This window comes from Alexandromys fortis, unplaced genomic scaffold, assembly GCF_014885135.2.
Source record: "Alexandromys fortis isolate MF-2015 unplaced genomic scaffold, M_Fortis_MF-2015_v1.1 scaffold_56, whole genome shotgun sequence".
Taxonomy (NCBI): Eukaryota; Metazoa; Chordata; class Mammalia; order Rodentia; family Cricetidae; genus Alexandromys; species Alexandromys fortis.
Genome location: NW_026067935.1, coordinates 5,969,820 through 5,983,903, shown reverse-complemented (window position 1 = coordinate 5,983,903; position 14,084 = coordinate 5,969,820). Strand labels below are relative to the sequence as shown.

Below are 14,084 nucleotides of genomic sequence, written 5' to 3'. Positions count from 1 at the left end.
TACATGTACGGAGTTCCCTGTGCCAAAGGGAAGAGACACCAAGGCAAGAAGGACTCAGGAGTAGCTGGGGATGTAGCTCAACGGTAGAGTGCTTGACTAGCATGTGAGGTCCTGGGTTCGATCCCCAATACCAGGGGAAAACACACACACCTATGCTGGGTACAGCAGGGCATTGTGTATTCCCAGTACCCAGGAGCCTGAAGCAACAGTGCTGATTCTTGCATACCGTGGGTCCCAGAACCTTGACTAGAGATGAAGAGGGAATGAAGAAAGGGCTGACACACAGAAAGAATGTGGAATCGGGTGCTCCGGGCTTTCTCTGATGGAGAAGCCACAGTACCCCAGAAGCAAGCTCAGGGTGTTTTGTTGAACAAGGAGGCAGGGTTATTGCATGCAGATAAACATGGAGGCAGGGTTATTGCATGCAGGCAAACACGAAAGCAGGGTTATTACATACAGGTAAACATGGAGACAGGGTTTTTGCAAACAGGTAAACCCTGTAAAATGCCCATGCCAAACAACACACACTCACACAGCACTTCTTGCACCCTACATAAGAGGGTCAGAAGTCCAAGCTCATCCTCAGCTACATAACAAGTTCAAGGCTAACCTAGGCAACATGAGTCTCCGATTTAAAACAAAAGCAAACGGGAGTAGAGGGGCACCGGGATGCAAGGCCTTGTGGGTCGTTTAAAGATTGAGGCTACATTCTCACTGTCTGGACACAGTCTATGTGCTTTCTGGATGTCGTCCTGGCCACCTGTGGGGTCTGTACCAGAGTCGAGGGAAGAGTCAAGGCCTTTTGAGGGAGCTTAGCTCTGGTCACAATATGAACTCCTCTGCATAGGAACCCCTTAACTCAGATGTCTCGCCATCTGAAGACACGGATGCTCCCAGTCACCTACAGTCACACAGGCCTTGCCCAAAGCCTTGCTGGCATTGGGGGCTGTGGGTCTGTCCTGGGCCGTGCAGGATTCGACATTGTACACCAGGCTGGTCCCACTGGACATGGACCATCCCTGTTCTAGTTTTATTTCTGTTGCAGCGACAAACGCCCTGAGCACAGAGTGCCTTAGGGAAGGGCAGGTTCATCTGGGTCATGATTCCAGGTGGAAGTGGATTATTTTAGGGACAGTCACAGCAGCAGAAGCTTGAGCAGCTGGTCACCTCACACATAAAGTCAACGGCAGAGAGAAACGAATGTACTCACGCTGCCTGCTTCTTCCAGCTTTCTCCTGCCCTGAAGAGTTAAGGACCCTCTGCCTAGGGAATGGTGCTGCCCATGGTGGGATGAGTCATCCCACATCAATTAACAGACTAACCAGATAAAGACAATTACTCGATTGAGACTCTCTTCCCAGGTAATTCGACATTGTGGCAAGCTGGCATTTAACACTCACCAGCTCACTCCCCTCAAGTTGTGACCATGCAAACTGTCCTTAGACATTGTCAAATGCTTCTTCCGGGGAGATAAATCCCCCGTGACGAGAATATCTACTGTGAGAGGCACACATGCATGGACTTTAGTGCCCAGCACAGTCCTCAGGGCAGGCAGGGGACACTCACTTCCCACCGCTTTGATCTTGGTGTGTGTTGAGCTTGTCTTTTTCTCTTCCCATCATGCCTTGCTCCATCACCTCCTTTTGCACACAAGGAGGTCAGAACTCAGAGACCTGAAAACCCTTTACATCTTTGTCCTCCAGGGATCGTCCCTGCACTCTTCCCTGAAGAAGAAAAGGACGGCATCCTCAGTCAGATCGGGCAGGAAGCCTTGAAGTGTGGCATGGGCCCGGCCAAGGAGTCTGTGTGGCAATATTTCGTGAATAAAAGTGCCAACAACCTACACATTGTCCTGGGCATGTCACCAGTGGGCGACACCCTGAGGACCCGGTGCAGGAATTTCCCAGGTACCCTTAACCACTGCTGAGGCACAGTGTGTGCTCTGGGGACCTGGCACATCCAAGCTCCCTTTGGGATGTAGTACTTGAGTTGAAAGTTGGTCCTGCACCGTTGGCACACGTCCCGGGTCCCTCTCAATCCCCAATAGGCATGACTGGTGTCTTCCTGGCAGGTGGGTGTGCACATTCTCCCCAACTGCAAGGTGCATGGTGTGGAGAGGGTGCCCCCTTTTTCTCTCCCAGTGTTCCAGGGACAAGATGCTGAGACAAAATCATACTAGAATGTGCCCAGCTGAGCCACCATGCTGGTAGATACTAAAGACGGTGAGTGTGCGCTGGAGCAACTCTGGGCTGCACGATGATCCTTTTTCTCCTCTCTCTTCAAGGCCTAGTGAACAACACTGGAATCGACTGGTTCATGCCCTGGCCACCCCAGGCCCTGCATGCTGTTGCAAAGTCATTTTTAGGTAAGCTGCCACTGTTGCAAGGACAGCACGCTGGTCTCATAAAGAAGCTTGTCACTTTTCTGAATTTCAACCCAGCAGATTCCTTCACCATAGATTCCCGATGGCAAAGAATAGCTTTGTGTTGTTACTGTGTCTTGGGGTTATATTTTGCTCTAGTCCAAAGGGATCAGGGGTCTGTAAGGCATGGCCTGCTACCAAATGCGTCCCCTTGATTGTTTTCATGAATAAAGTTTTATTGGCCCACACTTCATGAACATTTTGTCTTTGGCACATCCTTACCCATAGACAATACTATTACTGTTCAGTTCTTTGTAGAGGAAAAACTGTACTTAAGGCCACTACCATGGTGGTGCCAGCACAATTTCTCCTTTTCTCTACATCTATTTTAAAAGGATGTATGACCAATGTCACAGGGTAGTTTTGTAAATAGTTCCAACTTTACAAGTATCTACCCAACAAACTCAATAAACAAATGGCCCTTAACTTCCAAACAAGCCCAACCCATAACTTCAGTTCTCCTGGGAAATAATGCTGTTCTTCTGGAAAGAAGCCAGGAAAACATTTGTTGCGTTATTGTGACTCAGAATCTGGCAGACTGCTACTGTGAAGGTCCATGTAGCAATATCTGCTTCAGTCACAGCTGCTGAATTCTGACAGTGTGCTTTGAGAGCCATCCAGGAGCACATGTAAATGTTTGTGGCTGTGTTACAATAAAACTTTATTCACAAGACACAAGTGGCGGGCCACACTTGCCCTGTGGGGCTGTGGCTACCAGCCATGCTGTGACTGTGCATGCTAGCTTCCATGGTATACAAGCCATCTTCATACCGCTGCAGCATGCAGTGTTTCAGTTCTGTGCACAAAGCCACCCGAAATTTGTTTACAGTTCTTTTCTCTTAGAATGTGTTTCCTGAAATTGAGGTGACCATGTTGCAAAGCTGGATGCTTGTGGGCAGACTTTTTCAAGCATGCTGTGTATAATCTGAGTCAAGGCAGAGCTGCAGAACGTGGACATACCAATGGTGTTTGCTCCTATCTTCCTTCTCTCATATCCTGTTGGAGGCTGCTGCATTTCAGGCCATCAGCTGATTCAAGTGACAAGATCTTGGCTCTGGGAGAGAGCACCAATCATTCCAATAGATTCCCACAAAGGGCCCCCTCTGCCAGTGTGTGCTAGACACTGGGACCTGTCACAGAATGGCTGCATGTACCCACCCAGCCGCCATGGGCGGAGGTTTCATGCTGGGCTTGAGATCAGTCGGGTTGATTGTGGGCCCCATTCCTGAAGCCCTAGCTTCTTTTGATGGTGCCTGAGTCCTGGGGAAAGGCAGAGGGTCAGTCTCCCAGGGCAGGAGGGCTGGCTCCTGTGTTACTGAAATCACCATGGATAGATCACAGGTCCCAGAAGTTTCCACAAGTAGTAGTTGCTCATTTCCTTTTTTAAAATAAGTTTTTTGATGAAATCAGTTTTTTTTAAATATTTATTTATTCATTATGGATACAATATTCTGTCTGTGTGTATGTCTGCAGGCCAGAAGAGGGCACCAAATTCCATTACAGATGGTTGTGAGCCACCATGTGGTTGCTGGGAATTGAACTCAGGACCTTTGGAAGAGCAGGCAATGCTCTTAACCACTGAGCCATCTCTCCAGCCCATGAAATCAGTTTTTATTTAGGGAAAATATGTCTATTGTAAACTGTCCCGTTCTATCTTGAGTGCACCTGGAACATCAATCACATTCATGGTGTCATGCAACCACTACTGCCATCTGTTACCAGAACTTTCCATCATGCTAAGCTGAAGCTCTGTACCCATCTAAACACTGAGTAGTAGGCAGAAGTTTCTATCCTCTAGCTGCTCCCAAATAAACACACTGAGGCTTATATTAATTATAAATCCTTGGCCAATAGCTCAGGCTTATTACTAGCTAACTCTTATACTTAAATTAACCCATATCTCTTATCTACACTCTGCCCAGTGGCTTGGTACCTTTTCTCAGTATGGCATACTACTCATCTTGCTTCTCCCTACATCTGCTAGCGACTTCTCTGACTCAGCCCTTCTTCATCCCAGCATCCTTATTTTGGTTTTCCCTCCTACACTTCCTGCCTGGCTACCAGCCAGTCAGTTCTTTATTAACCAATGAGAGTAATACATATTCACAGTGTACAGAGGATTATTCCACAGCACTGACTTCCCTCCCCCAGGGCCTGGATCCCTCTAACCTGCTTCCCGACTCAGTGCCTCTTCCCTGTCTATGTATCTCGTGTAAACGGACCCATGCACATTGCTTCTTTGTGTCCAGTTTCTTTCTTTTTGTATAGTGTTTCTGGACGGTCACTTATGGTATAACCCACATCAGTCCTTTGGTCCTTTCCAAGGCTGAACAGGACTCCACAGTGTGGGCATGCCACATTGTTACCGTTCAGAACCACTTTGCTCCTGTGAACACTGGCACCCACAGACCCTTTGGGGGCCGGGTGTCTGGTTCTTTCAGGTCAATATTTCACTGTTTGGGAGGCTGGTTTTTGTTGTTGTTGATGATGATGTTGTTTCTCTGTTTTCTGTGGCGCTGGCGCCTGTCCCCACAGCCTCATATGCTAGGCACTGAGCTGGCCCCAGTCCTCCTCTCTCTCCTCTCCTTCCTGTCCAGGGGACAATCACATGATTCCCGCAGAGAATATCGAAGACCTTGTGGAGCACGTGGTTATGGTCCACGAGTCGGTGGGTGAGTTCAGCAAGCAGTTCCAGCAGAAGCTGAGGCGCAGCAACTACGTGACGCCTAAGAACTACCTAGATTTTATCAACACGTACTCGAAACTGCTAGATGAGAAAACCCAGTACAACATAGGTGAGCAGGGTGGGACAAGGATGGGGCAGGGCATGGCTGTGTGGACAGGGTTCAGGAGTAAGGCTCATCTCTGCAAGGCCTGGCACTTTTTTTTTTTTTTTTGATTTCGAGACAGGGTTTCTCGGTAGCTTTTGGTGCCTGTCCTGGAACTAGCTCTTGTATACCAGGCTGGCCTCAAACTCACAGAGATCCGCCTGTCTCTGCCTCCCGAGTGCTGGGATTAAAGGTGTGAACCACCACCACCCAGCAAGGCCTGACACCTTTATGATTGGGGCAAAATAGAGCAGATTTGGGTTTTGCATTTGGGGCAGTTCATCCCTGTGGGTAAGACACTGTGTGCTCTTAGTTCTGTGTGGCCCTGTGTTTGCAGGTCTGTTTTCTTTGCCCTGGATGTCCCCTGGTCCCCAGAGTGCTGTGTGGGAAAGGGTTTTTGAGGAAGGGCTCTCTGGCGGCTGCTTAAGAGATGCCCTGTTAGCTGGGAGGTGTGGCACACACCTTTAATCTCAGCACTATGGAGGCAGAGGCAGGAGAATCTCTGAGTTCAAAGTCAGCCTGGTCTATAGAGCAAGTTCTAGGACAGCCAGGACTACACAGAGAACCTGTCTCAAAGCCAAACCAAAACAAAAAAGATGCGCTGTTTTTCAGCAGTGTCTTCATGCTTGCAAATGCCATGTGTGCAGTCTGAGAGCTGGAGCGGGTATGGCATCTTGTAGAAGTGAGGTTTTTCCCCTTCTTGGATGGATCCCAATGAGGCTAATACAGGCTCCTGCTCTGGAGCCTGGACCACTGACCATGTGCTGTTTGCCCCTAGCACAGTGCAAGCGTCTGGAGGGTGGGCTGGACAAGCTGAAGGAGGCCACCATCCAGCTAGATGAGCTCAACCAGAAGCTGGCCGAGCAGAAGATCGTCCTGGCCGAGAAGTCGGCTGCCTGCGAGGCTCTGCTAGATGAAATCGCCACCAACACAGCCATAGGCGAGTGCCTGGTGTGGACCACCTGCCCTGGGGCCAATCTGCACCTGAGGGCCCCGGGCTGCTCCAAGTCCCTGCTGAGAGACACTGTGCTGTGGGCAGCCTTGAGCAAGCCTTGAGGCACAAACCCACCACCATCACAGGACACCCACCCTGAATGTCTACATATTTGTTTGTTTGTTTAATTTCTAAATGTTTTGTTATTTTTTAGTGTTTTTTCCCTACTCATAGGCATCACTGTACTAATTCAATATAAACTCAGTGAGAGGCATGGCTTCTCATGAGGACACCAGATACTGGAACAGGTCTGTCCCCAAGCCAGTGTGACCTCATTTTTGCTAAGACATCATTTCCAATAGGGTCTCATTTTGAGGCTCTGCTGGCTGTGAGCCTGGGGGCCACTGCCTGCCCTCTTGTACTCCCTGAGCCCTGTGTCACCGTCACCTCTGAGCTCTAGCTACGGGAGGTCCCCATGACTTAGAGGCAACCAGACAGAACACGAGCCAGTGACAAGGTGACGTCAGGCTGTGACCAGTGTCACTAGGCAGAGAGGAAGTAAGACAGAGGGGCTATTGTCCCTAAAGGGGGCATCTCTAGGGCTGGACATGAGTGAGCATAAATAAAAGTGGTGGTGGGGGTGTCGAGAAGCAGAGGGTGGGGTGGGAGACGGAGGGCCGGAGAGGTGGCTCAGTGGGAAAGGTACTTGCTGCCACTCTTGATGGCCTGAGTTTGATCCTGGGATCCACAGAGAAGAAGGCACAGACTGATTCTGTGGCAGGGGAGCACAAATAAATCAAATGTTAGAGAAAGGGAGAGAGCGGGGGGGGGGCAGAAGAGAAGGGGAGCAGATCCATCTCAGCCATTCGAAGCCACAATGCCACCAGGGTCTTAGGCCAGCAGTGTCTAGGTCGGAGAGGCTGACACAGACCCAGAGGGTAGTATCCAGCAGGAAATGCCACATAGAGTCCTCTCTGTGTGAGCACCTGTGGCCATTGCAGTGACCAGAGCCCCCTGACCACTCTCCAAGATGCCCATGCCTGGCTTTGAGGTTCCCACACGACTTAGGTTCCCTCTGCTGCACCCCAGCATCTCACCAGCCCCTCCCTCTGCAGCGGAGGAGAAGAAGAAGCTGGCGGAGGAGAAGGCCATGGAGATAGAAGAACAGAACAAGATCATCGCTGTAGAGAAGACCGAAGCCGAGACAGCTCTGGCTGAGGTCATGCCTATCCTGGAGGCTGCCAAGCTGGAGCTGCAGAAGCTGGACAAGTCGGACGTGACTGAAATCAGGTACGCGTTACCACGTTTGCTCCCGCCTACACCCCTAGAGCTCACTCAGGGCCTGCCTTGGGCTCACCCCCCATTTACAGATAGTAAAGAGGCTCCCCACCTCCCGAGGCCAGGCAAACCCACCCAGGGAGTTCAGGCTCCACCAGGAGGACAGTTGTGAGCCACCATGTGGGTGCTGGGAACCGAACCCAGGTCCTATCAAAGAGTAGACGGTGTTCCAAATCACTGAGCCATCTAGCCCCAAGCCAGAGAATTTTAATATGGAATCAAGGCAACCAGTTTTACAATGTTCTGACTGTGGAATCAGGGTTTGGAGAGTAAAGTCTGCCTGTCCATCCTGTGGTACCTGTGGTACCTGTCTGTCTGTGGACCCTGGGGATTGAACGCAGTCATCAGCCTCGGCGGCAAGGGCCTTTACTGGCTGAGCAATTTCTCCCCCCCCCCCCAGTTTCAAAGTTTTAGTTCGTGTTTGTGCTCTAATACAGGATTACTTCCTTAGGGTTTTAAACTGGCCAGAGGCATCCCACTGTGTGGGTGCCAAACCTTATTTAGTGGGCACTCAGCTGTGTCTTTCCTTGAAACTTATCTTTTGTCCTTACAAAGGACACAGCAAACAAGCCTTCACAGCACCCTGGCACGTCCCCTGCAGGATACAGTTCCGGGGTGGGATGTCTGGGTCTCAGGGTGCACAGTGGACAGTCCCTCGACCCCAAGTCCACATCTGTCTGTACCTCTCTCCTCATAGCTTCACTAGAGAGGTGTCTGCATTTTTGCCCCTCTTCTAGCAGAAAAGAGGTCTGTGTGTGGTTTTTATTTAATTTATATTTCTCTCATTAGAGGTGGCCTTTTGCCTGTGTGGTTTTAAAAAAGGCAAGAGCATGGCCTTCCTTTCTGTGTTGCATTGTTCTTATTGCTGCTGTTTTAAGTCTCACAGTGTTTTTCCATAACACCTCTCTCTACCCCCCCCCCCACGCTGTGTGTGTGTGTGTGTGTGTGTGTGTGTGTATGTTTGTGTTCTGCCAGGGAATAAACCCCAAGGTCTCACCCAAATACGCTAGGCAAGTGCTCTACCACTGGCAGCCAGCCAAAGACTTTATATGAAATGGAGCGTATCTTACGTCCCTAAGGGAACTGTAGATACTTTCTGGATCTGTCAGTGGGTGTTTGACTTGGTGCCTGAGGCTTGTGTGTGCATTTGGTTCTCCCACACAGGCTTTGCTTACGTGGCATTGTTTAGGAAGACTTTCTTCTGTGGCATGTACATGGTAACGTGGGTAAGATGGCACTGTGAGGCCTAAAATAACACCCCCAGGGCAGCAGCTTGCATTTTTACATGTTTTTTTCTCTTTTTATTTAAATCTATTGTTAGTGTCTAGGGTGTTTTCCCTTGAGTTCAGTGTGCATCGGGATGCTAACCGCCCCCCAACAACTACAGTCTGCCTTTGATGGGTCAGTTAAAGGTCAAATATAATAAGCCGTCATAGCTGGACAGTTTCATAATCTTTAATTCCTTGAAATATCTATCTAGAATACTCAGTCCCCTCTGTACGAACCCTTAAGTATAAGTCAGAAGGTGATGGATAACAATGGTACATGTGTTCGATTCTCCCCTGAGGAGGAACAGCAGCCTCCATTTGTAACTAACTTGTGATGCTGAGGTGGTCCCCGGAGACTCTCCTGGACACCTTGTCCCACCCTCCTCCAGGAATGGAGTGGGCTGATGGCGAAAGGGGGCAATGAACTACACGTCATTGTAAGTGAGTCAGAGTTAATACCCCCAAATGGGAAGGACACATAGACTGCCCCTGGGATTTAAATGAAACGAGTTTGAGCCCACGGTAGCGATGGGATGCTAGCTGAGATACAGGACCCAGTCCAGCTCCGGGGTGTATTGCGGCTGTGCGTAGGGGCATAGCTCAGGTTCTAGAGGCTGGGGGTGTAGAGCAGGCCTGCCCCCACAGACTTGGGGAGCATCGTGTCTGGTATCTGGAGGCTGGACCCTGCTAAGGGAGCAAATTCCTGCCTGCAGCAGAAGCACAGGGTCGCCAAGGAGGAGGCAGGAACCAGTCCCCTCAGCCTTCAGCGGCCCGTTGAGTTCTGGAGGCTGACTCAAGCCATAAGCCTCAGGTGCCAGAGGTCCTGGCAAGTCCCAGAGGCTCCTCCTCCTCCTCCTCCTCCTCCTCCTCCTCCTCCTCCTCCTCCTCCTCCTCCTCCCCTGTTGAATTCTATTGCACCCTGTGCTCTGCAGCCCCGATTTATAGAATGCCAGTGGGGGGGAGGCGTTGAGGGGGAGAAAACTAGTCAGGGAAGAGGGACTAAACCTGGTGGGAGAGGGGGAGCACACTGGGCCACCAAAGCTTGCTAAGAGGTCACATCAGGTCCAAGGGGCTGTCTCTGCAGATATATTTCCTTCAGGTTCACGGTCCCCACAGGTGAGGCTGCTGTGTGAAACCCTATGTGTCCATTTCTCTAACTTGCAACCTCTGCGACAAAGATCACCACTTCTCAATAAGAGCACCAGACTCCAAGTACTGAAAGCATCTTATTTCATGGCTTGTAGAGCAGTGTGGCAGGCGTACTGACTGAGCACAGGGAGCAGACTTCACAGCCCCATGCCCGGCCCTCCTGCCCTATCCTCACGGGAGGAGTAACCTGGAGGCTCACTTTTACGCATCATCTCGGATGCCCACATTTGCCTCTTACACCATGAATCCAGGCATGGGTTCATCCCTATGTTTATTTTAAAACTTAAATGACCTTGTGACGTCTGTAGACCACTAGGCAAGCTTGGCTGTTAATTCTCTATTCTAGCCTGGGTAAGAGGGGTAGCTTAGAGTCTGGGTGTTGGTGGTAATGGCTGCAGAGATTCATGTGGCAAGGGCCAGTGCTTTCTGTTCATCCGTTTTAACATAAACTAGTTGGAGGCACTTTTGGAACCAACTATCAAATCTTTTTTCTTTCCTGAGACAGGGTTTTACTGTATAGCTCTGACTGTTCTGGAACTTGCTCTGTAGACCAGGCTGGCCTGTATGTGCAGGCTTTCTCTTCCCTGGCCTTCTTGACAGCCGTGTCTTGTTGCCTGCCATTAGCATCCAATGCCCTGCAAAGTCAAAACTTTCCCTGATCCCCCAAGGCTGGGCTAGTGCTGGCCTCACTCCCGGCTCTGCGCGCGCTCTCTCTCTCTCTCTCTCTCTCTCTCTCTCTCTCTCTCTCTCTCTCTCTCTCTCTCTCTCTCTCTCTTCTGTTTCTGCTTCTGCTTCTGCTGCCTCTGTCGCCGCCTATGGGGCCTGTGCTGGCTTTATGGCCTGGTGTAGGCTTTTGCCCGGTGCAGGCAGCTCCAATTGCCTGGCTCTGATGGTGGTCTCGGTTCTGCTGTTTTGGAATTTTAGAGGCTACCATCACATTTCTGCTCCATGCTGTCTTCCAGGAACCTGGTGTGGGGCTAGCAAATGAGATCCTTCCTGGGCCACCTTCCTTACCTTTAGGGACTTGGCATACCCTAGTCCCAGGTAGTCAGCTCCAGGGAACCCTTCTGCATGCCCGTCTCTTCTCAGGAATTCTGATGAGGCCCTGGCCTTTCTTATCTGGGGCTCTTCTGTCCCCCAGGTCATTCGCGAAGCCCCCAAAGCAAGTGCAGACAGTCTGCGAGTGTATCCTTATCATGAAAGGCTACAAGGAGCTTAACTGGAAAACTGCTAAGGGCATGATGTCTGACCCCAACTTCCTGAGGTCCCTGATGGAGATCGACTTCGACTCCATCACCCAGAGTCAAGTGAAGAACATCAAAGGTGAGTGGGGGCTGGGGTGGCACCATAGCCCTGGAGATGGAACAGCCCACTGGGACAGATGGTGGCTGCTGGCCCACTGCAGTTGGCTCAGTAGGGGTCTGGCTCTCCCCGGCAGGAAAACAGGAATTGATGGGAACCCAGTTCTGCCTTGGCCCTCTGTGTGGCTTAGCACCTTCCCTTTGTGTGTGTGTGTGTCTTTTTTTTTTTTTAAGATTTATTTATTTATTATGTATACAGTGTTCTGGTGCCTGCAGGCCAGAAGAGGGCACAGATCTCACTACAGATGGTTGGGAGCCACCATGTGGTTGCTGGGAATTGAACTCAGGTCCTCTGGAAGAGCAGCCAGCACTCTTAACCTCTGAGCCATCTCGCCCTCTTTGTGCCTCTTGTCAATGCCCTGCCTCTGTGTGCACCTGGGGACCAACCAGGGAAAGGGCCAGAGAATGCCCAAATTCCCTGTCAGCTGACTCTTGGCACTGGCCAGGGCTCTGCCAGGAGGGGTGATGTCCCCATGGACTACATTGTAAAAGCTGCGCACAACCTTACTCCTGAGGGGGTGGGGTGGTTCAGCAGATAGAGGTATTTATTCAGAGTGCCTGGTGACCTGAATTAGACCCCCCAGAAAGTAGAGAAATATGACTTCAAAGTTGTCATCTGACCTCACTTGACATGTGTACCATGGCATGTGTGTGTCACAGAGAGAGAGAGAGAGAGAGAGAGAGAGAGAGAGAGAGAGAGAGAGAGAGAGAGAGAATGTGCACATATATGATACACACATATGAGAAAGAATAATTCTTTTAAAGAAAGCAGAAAGACTCCCACCACCGATGCCTTTTCACAGTCCCTAAGTTAAACATATTCACTGATGAAATTTGAAACCCCAAGCCCCCCAGCATCTGGATACCTCTGTGACATAGCTGGGGTGATGGTAGGGACCCTCCCAGTCACCTGCTTGTCTGAGTCCTCTGAGTGCTCCTGGTCCCCAGAGCTTGGAGGGTGTCTGGTGGTGGGGTGTCTGGGTCATACGAGGTCATGGGGAGTCACAGGTGGCAGTGCTTTTACCCTTCATACCCACCTTCAACTCCGCACTTGAGAAACTCGGGACCCTGAGGACCCTCGTGACACTTCCTCTGTCCATGCAGCGTATCTCCAGTTTTATGTGCCCTGAGACGGAGCTTGACAGTCACTGTGTTTGACCTCTAGGCCTCCTGAAAACTCTCAACACCACAATTGAAGAAATGGAGGCTGTGAGCAAGGCAGGGCTGGGGATGCTGAAGTTCGTGGAGGCTGTCATGGGCTACTGTGACGTGTTCCGCGAGATCAAGCCCAAAAGAGACAAGGTGAGCCAAGGCCTCGATTGGGATCAGAGTTCAAGTGTCCACAATGCTGCTGGAAAATTCTTAGGAGCCCAGGCCCTGCCCCCACTCACACAGTGCAGACAGATGGGGTTGGAACCTTGTGTGCAATGCGGAGATGATTACAGCCACACCCCAAGCTGTGGTGGCTCTTTAGCCTTGGCTCTCTTGGCTGCAGGGATGGCTTCTCCTTCCTGCCAGGACATCCTGTGGATTGTACAATATTTGGTAGTGCCCTGTCTCTATCTACCTGATGCCAGTTGGCCTCACCCAGAAGAATCTCCAGTCATTGTCACAGGGGGTCAACCTAAGGCCATCAGAGAACACAGTACTTACATAATGATTCATAACAGTAGCAAAATTAGTTATAAAGTAGCAATGAAAATAATTTTATGTTCGAGGGTCACTACAACATGAGCTGTATTAAAGGGTCGCAGGAAGTGAGAACCTCTGATGCAGACGGAGATGGCGGACCCTCTGCCATCCTTCTGCTACCTCTCTTCACACAGGTGGCCAGGCTGGAGCGGAATTTCTACCTAACCAAACGGGAGCTAGAAAAGATCCAGAACGAGCTGTCAGCGATCCAGAGGGAGCTGGAGGCTCTGGGGGCCAAATATGAGGCTGCCATCCTGGAGAAGCAGAAGCTGCAGGAGGAGGCAGAGATTATGGAGAGGCGGCTGATCGCGGCCGACAAGCTCATCTCTGGTCTGGGGTCAGAAAATGTCAGGTGAGAGGCATCCCCCACCTAATGAAGGGACCCATAATCTATGCAAATTTAGCACATGCTCCAAAGGACTGACAGATGGGAGCTGCTCAGCATGGCTTCCCGGTCCCTTGCAGGTGGCTCAACGACCTGGATGAGCTGATGCACCGGCGGGTGAAGCTGTTGGGCGACTGCCTACTCTGCGCGGCCTTCTTGAGCTACGAGGGCGCCTTCACCTGGGAGTTTCGGGATGAGATGGTCAACCAGGTGTGGCGGAATGATATCCTGGATCGAGACATCCCCCTGAGCCAGCCTTTCCGATTGGAGAACCTCCTCACAGATGACGTGGAGATCAGCAGGTACCGCATGGATCCCAGAGGGGTCTGTGTGGGTGTCACCTGGAGTTGCGGGTGGGCTGCAGGGCTAGGAAGCACAGCCAGCCCTGAGAAAGGTCATGGGTTATTTTTATTAGAAAGCTGACCCCGTGACCTCCAGCCTTGGGTAGGGAAAGTCCAGCTCCCTGTGGTTGTCCCTTGCAGGTGGGGTTCTCAGGGCCTTCCACCCGATGAGCTCTCGGTTCAGAATGGCATCCTTACCACCCGGGCCAGCCGCTTCCCGCTCTGCATCGACCCCCAGCAGCAGGCCCTCAACTGGATCAAGAGAAAGGAGGAGAAAAACAACCTAAGGGTGCGGCCCCACCCTGAGCCCCACCTGAGGACTGAAGAGCCCTTTCCTTGTCCTCCCCCCCCCCCCCCCCCCCCCCC

At 51.1% G+C, this 14,084-nt stretch overlaps 1 protein-coding gene across 7 annotated transcripts in view; it reads left to right on the top strand.

The window, feature by feature from the left end:
- The window catches only part of Dnah10 (dynein axonemal heavy chain 10), a 133,112-nt gene that overhangs the window by 90,360 nt on the left and 28,668 nt on the right, over positions 1-14,084 (top strand). For all 7 annotated transcript variants that reach the window (XR_007592553.1, XR_007592555.1, XR_007592554.1 and 4 more), the window contains exons 53-62: positions 1,704-1,907; positions 2,285-2,365; positions 5,020-5,217; positions 6,029-6,190; positions 7,300-7,474; positions 11,081-11,262; positions 12,466-12,602; positions 13,127-13,344; positions 13,458-13,679; positions 13,860-14,007. Coding sequence is in view for 4 of the 7 variants with exons in the window: in XM_050146558.1 (XP_050002515.1) it covers positions 1,704-1,907; positions 2,285-2,365; positions 5,020-5,217; positions 6,029-6,190; positions 7,300-7,474; positions 11,081-11,262; positions 12,466-12,602; positions 13,127-13,344; positions 13,458-13,679; positions 13,860-14,007 (1,727 nt within the window). In the remaining 3 variants the exon portion in view is untranslated. The remainder of the gene's footprint in view (positions 1-1,703; positions 1,908-2,284; positions 2,366-5,019; positions 5,218-6,028; positions 6,191-7,299; positions 7,475-11,080; positions 11,263-12,465; positions 12,603-13,126; positions 13,345-13,457; positions 13,680-13,859; positions 14,008-14,084) is intronic.